The sequence below is a fragment of the Octopus sinensis genome, linkage group LG4 (genome assembly GCF_006345805.1).
Source record: "Octopus sinensis linkage group LG4, ASM634580v1, whole genome shotgun sequence".
NCBI classification, from domain to species: Eukaryota; Metazoa; Mollusca; class Cephalopoda; order Octopoda; family Octopodidae; genus Octopus; species Octopus sinensis.
In genome coordinates this window covers 67983686-68007866 of record NC_043000.1, presented here as the reverse complement: position 1 = coordinate 68007866, position 24181 = coordinate 67983686, and the positions used below count along the sequence as shown (strand labels likewise).

Here is a 24181-nt window from a genome sequence, read left to right as displayed (position 1 = left end):
ATCCAACCAATCAGAGTAGTGGGCACAACAGGGCCCAAGGTGCCGAAGGTTAGCTGTTATCTGCTACGTCCGTATTTATATTATATATGACAGAGAGGGAATTTCACTAAGCGTCCGCTACATACTGTACACACACACATGCACATATATATATTTATGGGTGGCTGAGTGGGTAAGAGGACCGAGCGATAGTATTAAAAATATGTGACAAAGTAAAGTAAAAAATATTTTAGGAAAAGAAATATTTCAAAGAATGAGAAAGTGGAAAACTGAACAAATAATAATAACGAAAGAAACTTACTCTCTCACACAGCAGTATATACCATCGAGTGATTCACAGCATCCGAATTTACAATAAACTTTATCTGTTGATCCTTGGTCATTTTGTATCAAACATACGTCGTCAGCCAAACCTAGTAATATAATGAAAAAGGATCGCAATATTCTTATCATATGAATAACATTACAATAAAACATATTTCAACAAAAGCTTGTCCATTTTTCACACTGATTTTTATTTTATTTTATAATAGAGAATAATATAAATATCAATTTAAGGTTATTACTGTAAAATGAATTCAAGAATACCATCAGTATATTATTGAAGGAGGGTGACACAGTAGAACCAAATTTATAAAATCCGTTTATTGGGATTTTAAGTTTCGCCTTAAAGTGTCAGCGGAAGCGAATCTTATAACAGATTAAGGCAATACTTCCTTTTGGACCCCACCCCAAAAACCCCACTTTGTTTTTTTATTTTTATAGGTTTTCGGGTACGGGGGTTACAAATCTGAAAAAAAAAAATTGGCAAAAATCGGTATATCAAAATTTCAATCCCCTACACACACACTCTCCCATCAATTTCTTCAGTTTTCACTATTTTCAGTTTTTTTTTTTTGTTTTTTTTTTTTGGCTAAATATGTAGAAAAATACGGAGATTATGATTCTGAAAATAGTTTTGTAAAATTTCAATTAAAAAAAAAAGAATTACCCCTCCTCCTCCCCTTGCAGTCTACGGCATAAACACGAAATTTTGAAACCCTTTTCGCCATTGCGCATGCATTGACTGCTACGCTAAAAGTGAAACTTTGGAAGTAGTGTGGTGATGGAATTTTCTTTTATATTTTCTTTTTTAAAATGCGGACGGCCCGATTCTGTTGTTCGTTTCTCTTTATGATTTCCAAATAACTTTTTAAATCGAAATCAAAATTGGGCGCATATGACGGAAACGTAACCCACACGCTCCCGTACATTCAATAAGCTTTCAAGCAGTCTATCCACATGCTAGAAATAACAGCCGATTCTCACACAAACTGTTTTTCGCACATAGTTTTTGATAAAAGCTTTTACATATACGCTTCATATGGCCTAGAAGTCGATTGGGGATGAGATATTTCCTACGGTAAAAAGAGGTATTTAATTAAATTTTACAAACATTTTCGGAATTTTTTTTTCAGAATCATAATCTCGTTATTTTCCCATATATTTGGCAGAAAAAAAAAAAAAAAAGAAAGAAAAAAACTGAAGAAAATGAAAACTGAAGAAACTGGCGGGGGAATTGAAATTTTGATATACCGATTTTTGTCAATTTTTTTTCAGATTCGTAATCTCCGTACCCGAAAACAGGGGGTTTTTGTAAAAAATAATATATATAATAAAAATAAAAAGTGGGGTGGATACAAAAGAAAGTCTTTCCCAGATTAATATTTTAATTTCCTAAGATATAATAATTCCTAACAAAGTTGGAGAGGATATAGTGAATGCCAATAGTTGACTTGGTAGTTTATTTTATCGAAACTGGGAGGACGAAGGGCAAAGTCGACCCCGGCGAGATTTGAATTAAGAATGTGAATTGACGTCACCCAATACTGCAAGGCATTCTTAATCCGATATTCTATCTCTTCTGTCAATTATATCTATTTTTGTAGGCTGTCCAACCTTACATTTAGTCAAGTGTATAAACAACATTGGTCAACAGATACTACTGACATCCAGGCCCGTCGCCAGACTTCGGTGCTTGAGGGTGCTTCAGAATATTCTGGGTAAGCACTAATTTATAATAATGCTAAAGTGGAGTTTCGAAATAAGTATATTAGTGTAAATCTGAGGGTAAACTACTGAATAGTGAGGGGACGGTGCCGTCCAGTGCACTCCCTAAGCGATGGGCATGCTGACGTCGATGAAAAATTGCTGCTTATACCATTGCAGAAAACTTTCAGAGATATATTTATAGGCAACTTTACTAAGATCGTATCTAACTGTTCCACTGATAGAGAATTATATAGGGCAAGTAAGTCCCATCTACTTTGCACGTGAGCTTAAGTTAAAAGGCCTGCACCAAATGTAGGACCGACCCAACTTCAGTCAAATCTATAGTATGAATGGTCGGTTATTTTCCATGACAAGGTGTAGTCAAGTAGTTTCCCTTCAACATTGTATCTGTTGCGAGAGAAATGATACGCTGAACAATTTTTTTAAAGCTTCTCTCACAGGAGACCGTCAACAACAAAGCCTCAAAAGAAAATTGAATCGGACGTATTAACATTTTATGAAAATTGAAAGTGTCAATGTTAGTGTGGATGATGGGCTCTATGCTCTGTTTCGTTTACAGGCTGAAATGAGGAGTGGGTATTTAATCGAAGCGAAGGAGAGGAGGGTAGAGTCAGGATTTTGGAATGTCATGCTTCTCGAAACATTTCCTTTTTTGTGGAAGGGGCATAATTCTTGATCACACACACACACAAATGCAAGCATATATGTTTGTATGTTTATTTTTTAACACATCCCAACACACTAGGACGTGGATTTTATTTTGAAGAAAATTTTTTTCCATAGACTTCATGTATAAAAACACATCGAGCGGAGTGACGTCATTAAGCAAATGTTTTGGTCTGATTTTGCCTCTTCAGTGACTTGGAGCTGAACCCTGGCTTATTGTTCATATATATATAGGATACAGCAAACTATATATTTAGGAAATATATTGTTTGCTAAAACATTGTTATAAATTGCTGGGAGTCGTAATAGGATAATGTTGGGCTGATGAAACCAAATTGTGGTCGAAACAAAGATTATAGAATGTGCTTATCCAAATCATGATCATTTAACTGTGAAAATGTTTCTTAATTTCTCGAAATTATCTCCCTTTCGCATTTCGAATTGATTCCCTTTCCTGCCTGTGAAAGACATTTTAGAAATTAAGAATTTATCGAGTACACCATTCAGTATATCACCATATATATATATATATATATATATATATAATGTACAACATATGGATTTATATAATCCAGCGGTAATCGCAAAAATAGCTCCTCTTCTGGACCCGGCTTCATACTATATAGTAACCCAATACGTAGGAATGTAATGTGGAGTCCTCTGCAGTTGAAATCCAGTAAATCCAAGCATTGAAAAATAATTCATGGAGAGTTTAGAGAATATACAGAAAGTCAGGAGGTATGAAACGAATATATTTATCTTACCAGCTATAATAATTTATTTCAGAGTATGATAAATCATTTCTCATGTCTGCACTAGTATGTATGCTATAAATTGCATAGTTTACAAATTACAGTTTACAAACGAATGCAGATATAGAAGGCTATCACTTCAAACCGACAGAATATCATGGCAGTGTGTGTGTGTGTGTGTGTACATACGACCGTCTTCTTTCAATTTCCGTCTATCATATCCACCCACAAGTCTTTGTTGGCCCGAGGCAATAGTAGAAGACACTTGCCCAAGATGCCATGCAGAGGACTGAACCTGGAACCATGTGACTGGGAAGCGCTTATGTATTGATAGTTTTATAAAATAGTTACATCATTATAATGAGTTCTGTTATTGTTATCGCTGCTGATAGTAGTGTTATTATTACCTCTGCCTTCGCTAGGCAGAGGTGTTGTTTTCAGTCGTGTTTGTTTGTTTGTTTGTCTGTGGACAAGATATCTTAAAAAACGCTGGATAGATTCGGATGGAATTTTCAGGGATGTTTGGCCTCGTGACTGGCACAAACTAATTAGATTTTGGGATCGATCTGGTCCCGGACAAGGATTCTGGATTATTTGTTATATTTACTTTACATGAAGTATTACGATCTTATGTTGACTTTCAAGTCTTTCTCTGATAATTCCCCTTGAAAGCACGCTCATGGTTTCCACTAAGCTATGGCGGCGTTGCTGTTTCCAAAGTTTTATTTTCGTTTCTCTATTACTAATTATACTCACGTTTCTATCTTAGTAGAAATTGGTGGATAAAGAAATCAAACTACATAAACAAACGGCAGCGAAAACTTTCAGAAATTAAATAACTCTAACATATTCAGTAACATTAATGAATTTAATTTATCCTAGACAATTTTTAGTTTTACCAATTTTGAAAATATCGCTCCTGTTTAAAACCTCTTACCTACTTGACAATTGCTTTTCTAGCTCTGCTTTGAAGGAAGCTTTATTTCTTGGACTTACGTTTTTGTGCACAACGATGTTAAACCTCCGTTAACAGCACCGTGTGCAGCACCTTTCCGTTTTCTTTCACGCACGGATAAATTTTTCACTATAGACCTCAACGATCGTAAAGACACTATATCAGTGGATAGACTAAAAAAAGGCCTTCATAGAGAAAATTGTCCCTGTTCCCACTGCAGACGGCACAAAGCAAGGAAAGACGGAGAGGGCAAAAGCGATACAAAGTGCGTTAGAGACATAGAAAAGGAAGTAAAGATGAAAAAAGACAGAACAAAAGCGGCAAAGGAGGGGAGTGACGGGTTTGTCAGCCGGAAAAGGAGAAAGAAGGCGAAGTCAAGGGAACACTCGCAGGGACCAACAACAGAAACCGAGAGGACGCCCCCAAAAGGTTAAGAGCCGCCTAAACTTAAGCATACGCATGCAGTAGAGACAAAACCAAGAGAAAAAGAAAGCCATAAGAAATTCTTGATCATCATCGAAAAGAGTGTGGAGGTAGAAAGAAGAATATCAAAGCGGAAAGGACTAGTGAGGGTGAAGCTGCTCAGAGAGAATTTCGAGGAGAATGAAAAGCGTATTTTGGTGAATGAAGAGAGATACGATGTGTTCATCGATTCATATGGTGAATTGGTGACTATGAATGACGGGCTGTGGGTGCATGACGCTCTACCACCCGTAGTGGAATATGAAGAGTTGAGAAAATTGGAGACGCAATATATATGAATAATATAAAAAAGAAGTGATGAAAATATGAACTTTTTGTTTAAAAAAAAGGCAAAAAGAGGAAAAACTGTCCAAAATTATGTCTAAATGTCCACTCGACTTTGGGGGTCGAGTGGGCATTGTACCTCATTTTATCATTATTCATAATTTCATTCGTTTCTTTTTATTTTTTCTTCCTTGCTCGATTTCTTTTTTATATCTTTATTTCCCTAATTTTATGTTTTGTATTGTCTTTTTATTGTAAAAACCTCTATATTTAGCCCCTTGTGGACAATAAAATAAACGATGACGTTGGTGTTCCCTTGGCGGAGGTTTGCGCTCCCCGAGTGCTCTTATCATTGTTACTCTTTTCTTGGTTGCTGTGGTTTTGTTTTCATATTTTAATTGCTTAATGGGTGCTTTGTACGGTAATATTTGTAGCTCACGTTCCACAAGTGTAAAACACATTTCCAAGATTGGATCCAGTTCCGGGTTGGTCTATATCCCAAATCATTAAATTATTCACTTTACATCTCCTGACGTACTTAAATTTATAATACACATACAACGTAAAAATTTCCATTCAAATTATAGAATAATTTGATATTTGATTAGTAACTTAATCGCAACGCTGTGCTGTATATTTCCCTTCTATTTCTGGGTGACTCATTGCTTGATCAACATTGATTTTAGCAAACAAGCAAAGTTTCTATTCAAGTTCGTAAATAAATTTATATTCTGTGAATTTTTCTTTAAAATCGCGATTTTATAAAGATTTCACACATTTTGTAATCAAGTGTGAGATGACAGGATAAAATGATTCATAGCCTTAATAGGATCTGTTAAAGAAAAAAGAAAACTGCCACTGTTCTAAATTGAGTTGTTTTCACGGCTACACTTTATTTTAAATGCCTCACTTTACTTTGATGTTATGAACTTGTTCGAAAATTACTTGTAATAGACAAGTATTTTGCCTAGGGATTGGAAGGGACTTGAAGAGACAGCACCTCTGTTGTCCTGAAGCGTGTTTGAGAGCGACTTCATAACGACCAGACGAATACTGTGATCGATTTTGCCTTTCATCCTTCGAGCTCAATAAAATATGCACTAGTTGAGCACTGGGGTCGATGCTATCAACTAGATCCATCCCACCAAATTTCAGGCCCAGTGCTTATAACAGAAACAGTTATAACATTAAACTTAAGTCTATATCTGACCTACTGGTGCTAATAAAGTGAATACCACATACCAGTTAAAGACTAATTAAACCAGTTATTGCAGCTGCTGCTACTGAAGTCGCTGCTGTTGGTTTACAGATATTTCCGCAACCAGGGCTTTTAATTCTGCTGGCCCACTTCATCTAACTACAAATAGATACGTTGTAGCAATGCATACGAAAAACGAGTAACCGACAAATATTGCGTTGTAATGCTAAACTTATAATATCATCATTAGCCTGGCCAAGTTAGTCAACAAAACCTATTGATGGATGGCTCTGAATAAAAAACAAAAAGAAGTCTAGTAACTGATTCTGTCCAACTCCCAACATATGTTAACTGATTAATTGTTGTTCTAATTGCGTGAAAACTAATTAGGTGTCATTATATGACCCACAAGGGCATTGGGTTGGTAAAAATGACACATTTTAAACAGCATAATATTTTACATATCGCTTAGCTTAAATTCATTTGAAATGAGACTCAGTAATTTCTATTATGGATTCTTTATCGAATACATACATTTCAGTCTCATACATAAATTTGCAAGCTTGTTTTATTCACTTAAACTATGCGCGAGTTAAATATGTTGAGTTTATTGAGTGCTAATATACGAGGGAAGCCAAAAATTATCCGCACTTTCGCTAAAACTTTCTTTAAGTTGGTTGCACTATGTGCCTTCTGCACTAGGTGGTACTCTTGGAGTTATGTAACTGAAGGTTGACCTTGATCGCTCCAGTTTTCTTTCTTGTGTTACATAGTAAGCATGGCCGTTCCGCTGGCAGTGTGCACTAAGGAAGAACAGAGATCAGTGATCCGATCTCTCTAGCCTGAAAGTTTGTTAGAGGCTGAAATTCATCGCAGGCTTTCAGTACAATACGAGACAACGCTCTACCCAGTAGAAATGTGAATAAGTGAATCGAGAAGTTCAAAAATGGCCAGACAAGCTTGAAGCACAAAGAGAAAGCAGGACGCCCATCAACCTCCACCACTGACGTGAAGATTCAACAAGCTCGAGAGATGGTTCTGGCGAACCGACCAGTGACTATCAATGAGGTGGTGTGTTCTCTGCAAATTAAACATGGCTCTGCATAGATCATCGACGACAAGTTGCGTTTTGTAAAGTCTATGTGAGATAGGTGCCAAGAAAGCTTACCGAAGTGCATAAGCCTGAAGATGTGTCAACGCTTACTCAACAGCTACAACGGTGCAAACGAAGCTTTCTTCGAGAGAATAGTCACAGGAAATGACACCTGGGCCCATCACTTTGAGTGAGAATCTAAAAGGCAGAGTATGGAGTGGAAACACCTGGAACCGCTAGTGAAAAAAAAAAAACAAGATTCAACCTTTCGCAGAAAAATTGATGCTAACCATTTCTTGGACGCAAAAGGTCTTATACTGGGACATTTTTGGAAAGGAGGTTTACAGTCACCAGTGTAGGATACAAAGAAATGCTAGCCAACAGACTGAAACCAGCAATTCGCATGCCCACACCGTTGGGCATCTCAGTGCAAAAAGGGTAAGATAATGGGCCCAGAACTTGTTTGACAATGTGGATTCAGTTTCGAATCCTAGCTTAGGTATTCTGTAGCTGTCTATTATACATGTATGTGGCTATGTGTGTGTGCCTGTGTTCCCCTGCCCCATCACTACTTGACAATCGCTGTTGGTTTTTTACATCCCAGTGATTTACAGTTTGGCAAAAAAGACCGATAGAATAAGTACTGGGTCGATTCGTTTGACTAAAACCCTGGCCGCAGTTCAATGACTGAAACAAGTAAAAGATAAAAGACAAAGCCTTTCTCAAAGCCATGGCTACCAAAGTGAAGCATTTACAATCTAGAATCAAAAGAAGTTCGGAGAATCGGCTCGTCGGTAGAGCTTCCTTCCACTCTCCAGTATTTCCAGCGATAACGGGGACATTATTAATTGATAAGGAGACTTTGTAACTGTTCACCCGGCAACCTTATATCATTAGCTTTGATAAAGTTCAAACGAAATTAATCAGCGAAAACAAAACAAGCTTTGCGATAACAAACCCACAATAAAAATAAAAGTATTTTTATTAGAGGTGATATTAATTATGTAAAAACCATATATAATTTATTCAATGTTAATTATATTCTTTCTTCCTGCGGCATCAGGACGGCGAATGACGTCTGGTGATTTCCTTAACAAATGCCATATTCTTATTATAGGATTTTCATTTTTTTTTTTTTTTGCTTTGTTTTTAATATATAAAGATGGTTTAGAGAGTGGCAAGCTGGCAGAATCGTTAGTACGCCGGAGAAAACGCTTAGAGGCATTTCGTTCGTCTTTACGTTCTGGGTTCAAATTCCGCCTTGGATGCTTTTAGAAATTCACACTGAGGAAAACCGCCAGGCCAAGTTTCCAACTGAAACAGTAATTTCTTCCTTCCCTGCTGCCAGTCTCAGGGTTACTGACAAAGCATATTGCGATAGACGCTACCCGTCTCTCCTTGACTAAACAGCAAAACAAGTTCTTTTTATTTCAAGAACTGTTAGGATAGGTATTATCAATATTGATCTCAAATTTTGGCTCAAGACTAGCAAGTTTGGGGGAGAGGATAAGTCGATTGCATCGACCCCAGTGCTCAACTGGTACTTGCTTTATCGACCCCCGAAAGGATGAAAGGAAAAATCGACTCGTTGGAATTTGAACTCAGAACGTAAAGACGAACGAAATGCCGTTAAGCATTTTGCCCGGCGTGCTAACGATTCTGCCAGCTCGCTCCCTTTTTATACACACTGAGATACAAAAACAACAATAGATGCAATGGTTAAAAAAAAGTTGAGCCAACATCCATTCCATTGCATTAAATCTGTACTCATTATAGCCTTGAATATTGTCATATCAGTACTTCAGGAAATACAATGTTTTTCGTATTACCATCACAATCGCAGTATCGTGGTTTCGATTCTCGATAAAGACAGACAGACAGACAGATAGATAGATAGAACTCTCAGGTAAAGCAATACTAATAACCTGGTGTTAATACTCAATATGTATATGCTCCAAAACAAAAACCCGTTACTCGAGTACAGAGTGTAGTAAGAGATCATATAAATGACTAGGGGACATGCAATTATATAATAAACTTCATTAACTTACAGTTGTTTCTGCTATAAGATGCAATGCACTCATACTTGTGTGCATTGCATTATGTATCACCTTACAGCTTTGTCGGAGCTTCAGAAGTGAAGTTCATTGCATAATTTCTTGTTCTCTTGTCATTTATAGAATCTCTTAGAGTGTGTGTGTGGTGTGTGTGTGTGTGTGTGTGTGTGTGTGTGTGTGTAGCCAGAGAGATGGAGAAAACGGGACCACTTCATTTCCAAAAGAGCGCATTTTAACTGAAACTAAAAATTTAAGCAATATGTTTTCTTCTTTGAAATATTTGGCATCTAGGGCATGTGCCCCTACCTGCCACACCCTAGTCAGGCCATTGTAATGAAGTTGAAAAAGTGCATTTACAACCAACTTATAAAACATCCTTGAAATGGGCGGTATATCTTATATTCTATCAAATTGGTAATTGATATGTTGAATTCATTCTTACTTTAATACTTGTTCCAATTCACAAAGAGTGACAACATTTGAAAATATTTTATAGTTTGAATGCCCTAATTCTGTTGGGATAGCATTTTTAGTAAAATATAAAAGTATATAAATAAATAAAATCAGTAATGAAAGGTCAGGCAGTTTTAATCTTTGGAAGGAAATAGCTTTTAGCGAATTGCAAAGGATATAAATACTTTCGGTTAACTCGATCAGCATAATGAAAACAATCTACAAAATCTTTAATACGATATGTTTTTCACTGTTGACGAACAGCTGAATGGAAAGTTCCATTGTAAATAATTGAGTGACATAAGTACTCCCCATCTTGTCACAAAAGCGGCCAGCTATTGTTTCGAGTCGAGTAAATTATGACAAATTTATCGATGAAGTCAATGTCAGTATTTTAATATTACTTTATTGAAGTAAAACGAGGAAAATCTCGCAGCTAAATGAATACACTTGCAAATGGGTATCATATTCCAACTTTTTAACTATTTCTTCACTAAAGTAAGAATTGGTTTGTACGTCCCCTTCCCCAAGCCCTAATAATTACTATATAGTAACATATCAAACCTTACAACCGTCTTGCATTGAATTTCAATGGCTCAGACTGTCTTTTCATGTTGCGAACATCGACGTTTCAAGATCATTGTCGAGACATTTTGTGTATGAAAAGATGTAGTGTTTATATATGTAAGTGAGAGAGAGAGGGGAGAGAAAGAGAGAGATTGCTATTTTTGTGTTGCGAATATAAACGGGTTCAACCACTACAAAATATCACCATGTGAATATCATAATTTGGAATAAAACGTTCCATGCAGTAAAGACCTTCTCAAATCAGTTGTTTATAACACATTCTGACCTTCTATCGTTTGGTTTTGCAAAGTCTCGACATAACATAAAGTGTAGTATATGCAATAACATTGGCATAAGACAGCTCTTTAACATCTGAAAAATTTTCACGAAAGAGGCTCTGTGGTTTATTACAAAATCTCAGTATATCGAAGCAATCAGCTGAACTTTTAGCATCTTGGTTTGTGCTTGCTAACCTGGTTACACAATCCAATAGTTGGCAACTTTAGATTACAGGTAGACAGGGCCGTCTTAGAAACATTATAAGTTGCCCGGGCAAAGTAACGAACTGAGACCTATAATATTTACCGTATTATCTGGCATACAAGTTGAATTTTCCAGACCAAAACGTACAGCCAAAAGAAAGTAGGTTGACATATATAGAAAGACAACATTGGAGAACCATAAAATCTATGCGAAATGCAGCAGAATTAGTGACGAAGTCTGAATGTTTACTCTACATGTTTACACTATATACTACATTCGATTTGTATTACGGATAATACGGTATCTGTTGACAAGTCACATTATACACGGATCAGGACAAGTGTATGATGTGAGTAATTGCCCAGTGTGCTCATTCTTAAGTCGGCACTGCTTGTGGATGGTAGAAACATGCTGGGGATGATGAGAATATACGTAAGCAATGGTATATTTCCGGTATATTTCGCCATTTCCTAAACTTCTTTTTGCAGACGATCGGAAAATTTTGCGATAGTTAAATAGGAGATTGTTTTGAACGTGTCTAATTAGGGTGTGATGGAAGGAAGACTCGTTTTATTAGGCCTAAATCTTTGTTTTAATTTGGTATTGGTAAAGGCTACTGTCCAATGTGTATGATAATAGAATGAAATTAAATATGCAGATAGTGAAATAAAATTGAAAATACCTGATTCTCCTCAAACTCCGAATGATCTACTTGTGACTTTATTTATTTTCCAAATTTTGAGCATTTTCTTTGCCTGTTATTATCTGTTTCACTATTCTGTGTATATATATTGGAGTCGTTGGAGGCCTGCCACATTCTAAACGCGAGTATAATTTTACCGAGATTGTCGCTCGGTTATCAACCTTCTGATGCGATCCAGTTTCTTAGCATTCACGGTTATTTTATAGTTTATGGTTTTCATTTTTTTTTTTTCAGCTTTATTCAATTTCTTTTTATTGCCAAGGATATCGGACTCTATAGAGTCAAATATATTGGACTTGGACCATTAACATCGTGATAGCGACAAGGCCTCATGGCAATTGCTTTTTGACGTTTAATTTTTAATGGTTGCATTTAATTTTGTAATTTCGATGTTTTAGAATTTTCTTGAATCTAGATTTGAAAATTCTAGCTCTAGAAAGATTCAGATTTACATCTGCATAGTTATTTGGCCCCAGTGACATTTGATTTGCCCTATAAAATTATATAATGACTCTACTTAATATATTGAATTCTATTTCACTCTTTAAACGAAATGCTTTTAGGTTCCCATTTGTACAGAGATAGGCGCAATCCTCTGGCTCGTCGGCTCCTGTCCAACCGTTCAACTCATGCTAGCATGGAAAACGGACGTTGAACGATGAGCATAATATATAACTGCAATGTCTACTTCGGCATGGTTTCTGCGAGGTGGGGGGGTTCTAATGCCAACCTCTCCATGGAGTGTACTGGGTTCGTTCTTATATAGCACCGGGCACAAGTGAGGTTACCAAATAATTCGCAAGATAAATTCCCTCAACTGAGGGAAGTGCAGCATTGAGAGAGGTAAAAAGTATGATAAAGTGATAGAAGCATGTGTCTTGTAGTAAAAGGAGACGCATGGCTACCCCTGGTGAAAAAAAAGAGAAGGTGGTGAAAAGGTGTCAGGTCACACTCTTAAGGTATGGGAAGGTGAACATAAGAGAAATGGCCCAGAGGATTGGAAGTGTGAATCGGTAAGATCGGGAGAGTGCGAAAGGATAGAGATGGAGACGGAGAATGAATGCAGTGAATTGTGAACACGAGTGGGGTCAATGGTGAATATCAGTTTGGAAGAGAGTAAGTGAAAGATATAGGATTGGGCCCGTCAGGTGACAAGTGTTAGCACATGTTATGTGGAGTGTGAGAGAGATGCACAGGGTCGGGGACTAGGTCAGAGGTACATAGGAGGTGAAAGGGGTATTCAGAAGAGAATAAGGTGGCATGAGAGGATACTGAGAATGAGAGAAAAACAGTAAGTGGATCCAGAGAGCGTGAATAGGAGCGCGAAAACGTAAGGGATAAAATATTGCTCTATAACATATACGACAGAGGAAGACCTTTTATCATAAGTTTGTTAGAATATATCATTTCCAGAAGTAAAAGCCTAAAGTTATATGAAAATTTCCAGGTTTAAGGCTGAGTATTTTATTAACTATGGTTTGCATTTACAGAGACTATAATTACTGCGTTTAATAATAATAATAAATATATCATATCTTTTACTTGTTAGTCATTTAACTGCGGTCACGCTGGAGCACTGCATTCAAGAATTTTTTAGTCGGATGAATCGATCCCAGTACTTCATAATTACACCAACACCAGTTGTCAAGCGCTGGTGGAGGACAAACACAGATACAAAGACACACACACACACACACACACACACACACACATATTTATAGACACACACACACGACAGGCTTCATTCAGTTTCCGTCTACTAAATCCGCTCACAAGGTTTTGGTTGGCTCGGGGCTATTGTAGAAGACACTTGCCAAGCTGCTACGTTGTGGGACTGAACCCGGAACCATGTGGTTGGGAAGTAACATTTTTACCATATAGCCTGGTTTCTATATGCCAAGGTAAGCCTATATATTACATGATTTCGTGTACAAAAAGAAATTTTACTTAATTATATGCTTCTGAAATTGGGGTTTGTCTCACATACCCCTGCGCTTTTTACGTCATCAAATCTAGTAGGTTGGACAACGCCTCCTCATCTTTTATTTTAAAGATTGGACTCAGTGGTACTCAACCGGGGTCCCTTGAGAGTCTATATAAGATTTTGTTGTTAAAATTTATGTGCAATAAACTGGTTATATTTCTACAATACATACAATATTTAAACAATTTTCTTATAGTTCCTAGTAATATTTAATATTTAATCGTAAAAATATAACAGGAGTGTTTAGACATCGAATGGCAGAGTGTCCGCCCCCCGAGTAAAAGAGGAATTAACAGGGTCTATAGGCAAAAAATGGTTGAAAACCACTGGATTGGAGAATCATAAGAATGCTTGTCATACCCACTATTTTGACCGTCTTTCTATCGCTGTGTGTGTGTGTGTGTGTGGCGTAGCTAAAATAATATTGCTAGTAGTTAAGTTGTTAATTTGCTTATGTTTTTTTTCCTCTTTTCTTTTTAAACGAATGCCTGACCCTAACCCCACCCTAACATTCGCAGAACTCAAAACCGAAAAGAAATTTCAGAAAGAGAAAAATCAAAAAAACTCTCTTACCTGTAGCACAATACAAAACCAAAGGTAAAAATATTTTCCATTCAATACGGTCGAACATATTCGTGCGATTTCAGTTATATTGCTATAAACAAAACACTTGGTTAAATAATCGAACCACCCACAAACGCGGAACCACGTGAATACGTGTATATCAATGGAAATACGTCCAAAGTACCAAGTTCTCGACATACTATACCCTTCTCTCTCTTCCTCACTTTCACCTACTTTATCTCTGTTTAAGACGTTGCCGTCAACAGAAAAGATAGACGACTAAAGCCAATTATTTACTGTATTTAGTTTCATATCTCCGTGTTGCTCTGCTTTGTCTTTCACCCTCCCTTACCAATAGTATTACTAATTGAATTCAACTGTACAAAAGTTTTATGCCTTGTCAAACGCGAACACACACGTGCTCTTTCTCCCCTTCTCTCTTTCTCCCTCACACACACATACATCACAATCTGAAATATTTTCATCACTTTTACTTATGTTCGCTCTTTCCTCCTCCCCAATTATTTCATTATTTTTCTCTTTCTGTGCTTATTCCCCATTCAAACCAACAAACTTGGTGTAAACAACAGGTCAGTGAAAAACTTCGTAAAAATGCTTCAACATTTTGATATTTTAATTCCAATAATTTTTTCAGGATATCTCTATAGATTTACATAATAAAAAAGGATTTTTAATCAATTGCTTTGTAATCAAGTGGACCAAATATCTATTAACATTAATGACAGTTATCAAATTTGATCAGACATGACAATATGGATATGTACTCGCTGTTGATATACATATATAATAATCATCATCATCATTATCATCATCGTTTAACGTCCGCCTTCCATGCTGGCATGGATATATATATATATATATATATATATATATATATATATATATATATTATTAGTGAATTGAAGAAATATTAAGATTCAATTATCCGCACCAACGCACGGTTGCAACACCATATGGTTGTACCTCCAACCGTGCTGTCTTCTGCTGTGATTTTTGCTACCAAGGTATCGGTTAAACTTTTGATTAATCTGCAACAAGATTATTCATCTTTCTATTTCACAAAATATATATATATATATATAATATTAAATTAGAGATAAAACCACTATTAGGCAAATCAAACAATGAAAAACATAAGCCAATACATAAAATAAATTTAATTTATATTATTTTAAATATATATCAAAAGTATTAAAAGTTTAATAAAAGATAAAGAGTATATATATATATATATATATATATATATATATATATATATATATATAATATATATATATATTTACGGAGATGTACTCGCATAGCAAGTAATTTGATCTGAGATCGTGTGCTGAAACGAAAACAATTGCAGCGTGGAAGGTGTTTATAAGCCATTTAAGAAACACACAAAAGCCGTTCGATTCACTTCACGAGGGATACCCTAAAGTAACCGGAAACATTCTCTATGGGACAAGCCCGTTGTCGTTCAGGTTTCCGCTGCTAGAAGCCATTTGATGCAACCCTCAGGCATCAGTTTTCCGACTGGCGGGGGGGTGTCTTTATTTTGCAGTGCTCCTCCCCTGTTCGTCGATTTTTGCGATGGCTGAAACGAAGGAACACCGTAATTCTGTTTTCTGCTGGGGGAAAACGGCTGCCGAAACAGTTATCATGCTTCAAACAATTTACAAGGTCGCTGTTATGATCAAAACACAAGTTTAAGAGTGGTGTTCACGTTTTAGGAATGGCCACTCGTCGCTTAAGGACCAACCTCGTTCAGGGCGACCGTCGACTTCCCAAACGAATGAAAACATCATGAAGATTCATGATCTGATTTTGGAGGATCGTCACCGAACAGTTGACGAACTTGTTGATATGACTGGTGGGTCCTGGAACTCCTGCCAACGAATTTTGAGCGAGGAATTGTGAATTAAAAGAGTTGCAGTAAAACTTGTGCCTCGTTTGCTCACAGAAGATCAAAAGCAGTGACTATAGAATGCGTTTGGTGAACTGAAAGAACATTTGGAAGTTGATACGGACTTCTTTTTCGAAGGTAATCTCTGGTGACGAAAGCTGGTGCTACGGAATTTGCAGATGTAGAAGAGGTGAAGATAAAAAACGACGGAGGCGTTAAAAGACATCACTTCGCAAGAGTTCCGACACTGCTTCCAACAGTGAAAAATGCGCCTGGACCGACGCATTGCTTCAAATGGAGAATAGTTTGAAGGCGATAAAAGTGTACACATATAAAATTAAGTGAATAAAATAAAATTGCAAAATTCCGGTTTTTTTCGGGCGCCCCTTCGCATATATACATATCATTACTAAAACATATATCCGAAAGAGAAGCACATTCTAAGTTTTTGAGCAGTAATTAGATAAATATAGTTATGGCCAGTCTGTGGGGTTACGTGAAACCCAGGGTAACCCCTTCGCCCAGCAATAGTTAACTCTATCAACTGTGTCTGTGTATACACACACACACACACACACACACACACACACACACACAGATTCGTACGTACGTATGTATGTACATATGTATGTCACTGTATCATTTTATCAAGCACACAATCAGGTATTGGTATATACACCGCGGGTCACAATGTGCTTCCATTGTTGTAACTTTCGAATGATGCCCCCCTCCCACTGGCTAGACGTGCAGGACAACATTCCTGTTGGACGGAAGACCAGTCTTTCGCAGAGTTACCCATTCACAGTTGAGTGGATCAACGTGAAGTGAAGTGTTTTGCTCAAGAACACAACGCCTCGCCGGTCTAGGAATCGAACCCACCACCTTGCTATCATGAATGCAACAACCTATCAACTAATCCACGCGCCTTCACACACACGCGCGCGCGCGCGGCAGCAAGCCTAGTTAAGTGGTTAAAATGTTTGTTTCTGTGATACCGTGTTCGATCCCATTGTGCGACACTTTGGTCAAGAGTCTTTACCATAATTTCCAGTTGAACAATAACTTATGAGTGGAAAACGGGAGAAGGAATGTGTATGTGTGTGCGCGCGCGCGTGGGGGTGAGAGAGAGAGCGGGGATAGAGCGGTCAGATCTCAGACAGCTTGGGACTCCGAAGGAAACAGATAAATTTGGCAAGGGAGGGACAAAACTACTTTCGGACCCAGACATGGTGAGGATACTCTCAAAAGCCAAAATCCAAATATGTCCCTCATCACATTTTTGTAAAGGGAAGAGCCCCATGCAGATACTCACGGAGCTCTCCTAAATTCTACGAATTGATGTACCGTCTCGGCCTTCCACTCATAGGACCTGCAAAGATCTGCCACTTGTTAACTTATAAGCTAACGCAACCCATGCATGGTCGAGTTGTCAGCAACTTAAGCGGCAATTACATGAGGTAACTGGGACATCCCTGCAATGAAAAATGAAAAACAAAACTTGTGAAGTAGCAGATGAACTTGAAAGAATCACCGACCTCCTAAAAAAATGTTTATTTGCATGTGGATATATATATATATATATATATATATATAGACAATACAATGCTGCACAACAAATGACATAATTTGGGGCCACAAGAGATTTAACTGAGTCAGGATTCATGCAAACTTCCAAGATTCAAGGTTAGATTTATAATCGGATTGACTATGTACTACCTGTGTCAAATGAATCACCAAAATTGGCCTTTGTTTACAATTTGTAACTATTTTGGGGTTATGAAATCAGTGTTTTTGAATTTCGTGTATTTACTTTATATACATATATGAGTTGAAAACTTTCTTTTAACATTTCACTTAACGTCTATGTTCTATGCTGGCATGGGTTGGAGAGTTATTAATGTAGAAAGTTGGTATTTCAGCTACTAGCAGTTGAGACCTGCGTAATCTAGAGGGCGTTTTGAAATTTCATTATTGTCTTTAACCTGGGCAACACCGGGTATTTCTGCTAGTATGTTTCTGTGTGTGTGTGTGTGCGCGCGCACACACACACACACACACACACACACACACACACACAAAACAAAGTTATTTTATTCCACGCGGGTAGAAATATAGGAAAAATAGAAATTGAAAATGCACTGAGAATAGTTAAAATGCTTTCTATTAAAATATCTGAAGCTTCAACCGATTTCAAACTTTACACTGATTTTCAAAAGGTTCAAATAGAAAGACGTGGCTTATGTCGCAGCTGTCTTGCTTTTGACTAGTGTTTGAAGCTTACCCTATTTTCATAGGGAGTTCATGAAATTCAAGACAGAATTGAAAAGAGTTTCAACACTGAAGGATAAAAGTTTATCCTCGAAAACCAATTTTTTTTTCTTCGATGGCAATATTTACAAACAAATATCTGGGACTGCGATGGGAACAACAGTTGCTCCGACTTACGCCAATCTAGTCATGGCATATATGGAGGTCCAGATATATGGACAATCTAAATTAATATATGGCTTGAACGTCCACAAATATCTACTAGAAAACTGGAAACGTTACTTAGATGACTGTGTAATCCTATGGACGCACGCATTTGAACAACTTATAGATTTAAAAAATCTAATCAACTGCTGAAACAATACTATTAACTTTACCATGGAATGCAGTAAAACTCGGCTACCATTACTGGATATAGTAAGCATCAAAACATTGAAACAGATATTCACTACAAAAAAAAACAGGTTCTAAACAATACTTACTATTCTTCTCATGCCAACCCAAACACACGAAGAATAATATCCCCTTTAATCTAGCAAGAAGAATCTGCACAATTGTCTCAAACTCTGAAACTCGCAATAAAGTACTCCAAAAACTAGAATAAGTACTACTTAAAAGACAATATCATCCATTAATGTTAATAGACAACAGAATAGAACGTGCCAAAGCAATAAATATCGAAGAACTACGAAAAACTCTACCCTTTATTACAACACACAACCCAAGAAACACAGAGGTTTGCAGTATTATTCACCAGAACATCCTACTACTAAAACAAAGCCCAAGAATGAAACAAGCATTCGAAATACACAAAAAAATCATACACAAAAAGATCAAAAGTAAAAGACAATCAAAGTCCCTCAAAAAATTCCTCACAAGTGATGAATTATCTTCCACAATTCTTACACCAACAGTCAAAAACTGTGGCCGCCCTAACTGCGGGACCTGCATCAACCTTATTAAAGACACAACATACAAATTCAAATCAAGACAGATTTTTACCGTAAAAATTGCTTTACATGTTCTTCAAGGAATTTAATATACGCTATCAAAAGTCAGGGATGTAATGAAGATTATATAGGTTACACAAAGCTTACTCTAAGAAACAGACTGACCATTCACCAACAATAAATACGAGACCCCAGTACTAGACAGATTTTACTAAGTGGACACATTGACATATGTGCAAAAAAATAAGTCCCCCAAATTCCAGGTCTTCCCACTCTACTTTTGTTCAGTGAATACCACAGATTAAGCACGGATAAACAAAGAAAATACTTTCATACAAAAGTACAAGCCAAGACTTAACAAACTTTAACAGAGTACATACACAAATAACTATTTACACACAAAATTCATTCTGTCACTTATCATGAGGAAGCTACACAGCTAACAACCTAAACTTTAGCAACTGGACTACGTGCAAACGACTCCTCCCACCAAACAGATTAAATTTGGAGTGCCTTGATTATAACTAAACATGTTCACTCAAGCGTGTCGGCCTTCTTTTTAGGCGCAAAATATACCGTCACGTAACACTAACGCACGGACGTGGCGGAAAACGTACAAAAGGTTATAAATTTAATCATGTGTTCATTCTCTTTAAACACTTGACAAAAAACATTCAGAGCATTGATTGTTTGGACATGTTCAGTCAACTGTGTCAGCCTTAACTTACGACGCCAAAAGTCTATTACGTTTACATTTTATTGTGGTTTTTCAATTGGACATCCCACCAGTACTCCTTATTATGAAGGGTTATTGTCTTTACCATATTGTGGGTTCTTATTTCTTTGGCTTCAGAGTTATCCTTTGTACGGATCTCATTATACAATGTCTTAGCCAAAATTAAATGTCGCATCGAAAGATAATACCGCGATAATATTTTCGGACAACTGCTTATGATGTGGATGATATCTTAGGTATTAACTCCCCAAAGTCTGCATAGGTTATCATATTTTGGTGTTCTGCCTGCGTCTCTGTCCCTTTTGTGCATCAGGTTGATATTTCTTGCTCCTGGATTGCAAACGCATACCCTTCAAAGTGGGACTTAGCAATCCGGTTGTCGGTCCATGATAGACTGCTTTGATTATCAATGTTAGTATCATCCTGGAGCTTTCAACTAACATACTCATGTATGATCTGCTGATATACGCTCATTCTTTCATCTGATGATAGGTTGCGGTAGATTCGTGCGACTTCTTTGGGCATGTACTCAAGTTTATCAAATAAGGAATGCTGCTCAGGGAGCTACTTTCCAAGTCTCGTGATGTTATCTGTTTTGTATATGCAAACTTGGTCAAGGGATGCGCTTCGATACTTGGTGGTTAACAAATGTTGTCGAAGAGATATGATATAACACTTAAAGGCAGTCTGTCTCCCTTGTTTTCGTTCTATGTTGATGTTGAAATTATGTGCTGTTTAGATCAATAGCTTGGATCTCATCAAGCATCCAATCAAGTGGCACAAATGTTGGCGTGAGTACTAGTACTGAAAACACATTGTGGGCTACTGTTTTATTAGATGCAAAGAATTCTGAGGTCCGTACTTTCTTTATTCGGCTGTAATACTCTATAGTGTCACGTGTTTTGTTACAGGTACCATCGTAAGATATGATTCCATCACTAGCGCAGCTAGAGTGTGTGATACCGGGGAAGGCCCTTCTGTTTGCTGCTCCCGGACCCCACAAAAACACATATTACCTACGCAGACTCATAAGTGCCATCCAGGGCAGACCGCCCCAACCGCCCCCACCCAGCTACGCTAGTGGTTTTCATTTAACCCTAGGTACCTGTAACATTCCTCTTCAAATAAAGGGGAGACAGTTAAGTTATTGATAGAGATGCTGTTAGTCTGGTTTACAGTTTTACCTCTTTTCACAACCATATAACAACATTTATCCGGACCAAACCCTAACCCTATATCCTTTGAGAATGTTGAAACCAGGTCAAAGCTCTTTTTCATGTCATGAATATTCTTGGCGTACAGTTTCAAGTCATCCACAAAGAAACCGTGTGTAATTTTGGTATTTCTGTTACCTTCTGAACCAGCAAGATACCAATCAATCTTCCTTAACATGAAAAACAAGTGATTTACAGAAAGTAGAAATATCATCACAGAGAGGCTGTCCCTTTGGAATATACCTCTGTGATATTGTATTTTATTGGTGATAATAAATCACTCCTTGTATTTAACTTCAAGACTGTGGTCAACGATGAAGTCAGGTCAGCTATAGCTTTGACTATGCTCACTGGAACTTTAACCAGTCGAAGGACTTCTAGCATCCATGACTGGGGAACAGAATCAAAGGCTTTCTTGTTGTCCAGCCACATTGAAACTAGGTTCCTCCTATGCACCCGCTCCTCTGACGTTACAGTTTTGTTTATCAACAATTGTTCGGCACATTTTCAGACCCCCTTCTTCCCAGCTGCTTGTTCTGCTGTGATGATATTTTTATTTTCACAATGGTCTTGGAGAAAGAGGTTTAAAGATGCTGTATATATTTTATACATTAAGTTCTGGCATTAAGTTCGGTAGATTTTTGCCATATGGGTGGTTCTGCTTTGGGAGATCAGTTTTGTCCCTGCCAGAACTAACCAGTCTGGTATGCTACTATTCCCATTGAGAGTTTGCTGATATAGGCTGATAAGATATGGTTGTTAGAAAATTTTCTTCTTGTACCAGTATTCAATAATCAAGTCTCTTTCAGATGCTTTTCCATCTTGAAGTTTCTGGATTACAGCCACAAGGGTATTTTGCTGTATGGCTTGGGTGTAATGTAGGGACAGTAATTGCTTCGAATTTCTTCCAGCCACAGAGTATCTCGGTTAAATTCCATCTCTTTGCTCCAGATTTTCCTCCAGCAGGAGCTTCTGTGATATATACTGCTTCTCCTCTCATGTCTCTGTACACTGATGCCTGGATCCGGTTAAATTTTTTGTTTATTGTTTTTCTTTCGGTTATTCTTCTCTGATGTCAATGTTTCTCACTGACAGCTTTTAGCTGAAGGTTATCAGTTTGCAATTGAGTGTTCTCTTTTTGCTATCTCCAAACATCGCATCTATCTTCTTCATCTTTTCTTCGTGAGTCGTAAAGTGATCTACTTGTTTGCAAGCAATAAGCATTGTCTTCGTTGTTTCGGTTATATTTACTTTTTGAGTGTCGTTCATGTACTGATTTGCAGTTGTAGACAGGGCATTAATCTGCCAGAATGAGAGTTCATTACATTGCTGTAAATATTCCTCTCCAATTTCATTAAAATCTTTTTGTTTGTATGTATGTATGTATGTATGTATAGTGAAGGGGCATGACTCAGTGGTTAGAGCGTCGAGCTTACGATCGTGAGGTTGTGAGTTCGATTCCTGGACCGGGCTGCGTGTTGAGTTCTTGAGCAAGACACTTTATTTCACGTTGCTCCAGTGTAGAAATGAGTTGCGATATCACTGGTGCCAAACTGTATCGGCCTTTGCCTTTCCCTTGGATAACATTAATGGTGTGGAGAGGGAAGGCCAGTATGCATGGGCGACTGCTGGCCTTCTACAAACAACCTTGCGCGGTCTTGTGCCTCGGAGGGTAACTTTCTAGGTACAATCCCATGGTCATTCATGACCGAATGGTGGGGGGTCTCCTCATGTATATATGTATGTATTTGTTTACTTGCAGGCATGTATTGTGTGTGTAGTGAAGGCGAGGTGCTTATGGTTAGGGGCGGAGTTGCCACTCATCAAATAATAAAACACCCAGATTATTTGCTGCAAAAAACCTAGATCCTATTTTATAAGCCCAGATGTTAGAAAATAGGTAATTTAATGATAAAATATGTTATATGACAAAATGAATACTTACTTTATATCATATGGCAGCTAATTGTCAATCTCATGCATATCCACATCATCTTCATTCACTCCTTCAATGGTGATAGACTCATTTTTCTTCCTTTTTGAAGCTCAGTCTACTCGTATACCTACGATGACAAGACCCATCCACTACATCTTTAACAAGTTTAGCGTTCGGCTCCCACGAAATGCATGACGCTCCCTTTCTTGTAATTGCTTATTTAGCGAGTAGACGATCGATAATCGTTTCGGTCTTCAACCTATTAGTGAAGTTTGTCTTTGTGCAATTTACTTGGGAAAATATGCGCTCCATGTGATGGAACACCGTTAAATTAGTCATGAATCGTGACAGCCTCTCAAATTTAGAGTGGTCAAGCCCGTCTTTAAGATTGTGCATGGAATACTAGAATTCAGAGATGCTTTTTGAGGAAACAGGAGTATCTCTATGTTGCCGAAATAGTCTTCACTCATCGTCTAGTTCATCAAGTGTGTTTTCTGATGCAACTGCTGGAAAGTTTGATGCCATGGGAATTATCGACTGAGGAGAGTTAGTATGATCGTGGGCTACTTTGGGATCAAGTATTTTTAAGAGGGCAAACACTCCAGCTTCATCGAAAGGAAAGCTCATTTTTATTTGAGAGCATAATTCTATTTTTTAAAAAATTGCAATCTGTTTTGAATCTAGCTGAGTCACCAACGATTGGGTTTTGTTCTAGATATCTCATTACACATCCACCGAGGTAAATATCACCCATATCTTTGTGATTTGTTGTGTTATTAAGATCAATATCTGATAATTTAGATACGGTTAAAACGTCCTCTGTCGTCTCGCGCATGGCAAATGGTTGCAGGCGAGATCTCGTTCCTGTCTTGGACATGGTAATGGCTACCGGTG

General features: G+C 37.4%; 1 protein-coding gene across 1 annotated transcript in view; it reads right to left on the bottom strand.

Moving 5' to 3' along the window:
• Nucleotides 1-14638, bottom strand: part of LOC115211126 — a 24548-nt gene extending 9910 nt beyond the window's left edge. Inside the window, exons 1-2 of the mRNA XM_029780062.2 lie at nt 14284-14638; nt 302-413 (exon numbers count right to left, since the gene is read on the bottom strand). Coding sequence (XP_029635922.1) covers nt 302-413; nt 14284-14341 — 170 coding nt within the window. The 5' untranslated portion in view covers nt 14342-14638. The remainder of the gene's footprint in view (nt 1-301; nt 414-14283) is intronic.
• Between the last annotated feature and the right edge of the window lie 9543 nt (nt 14639-24181).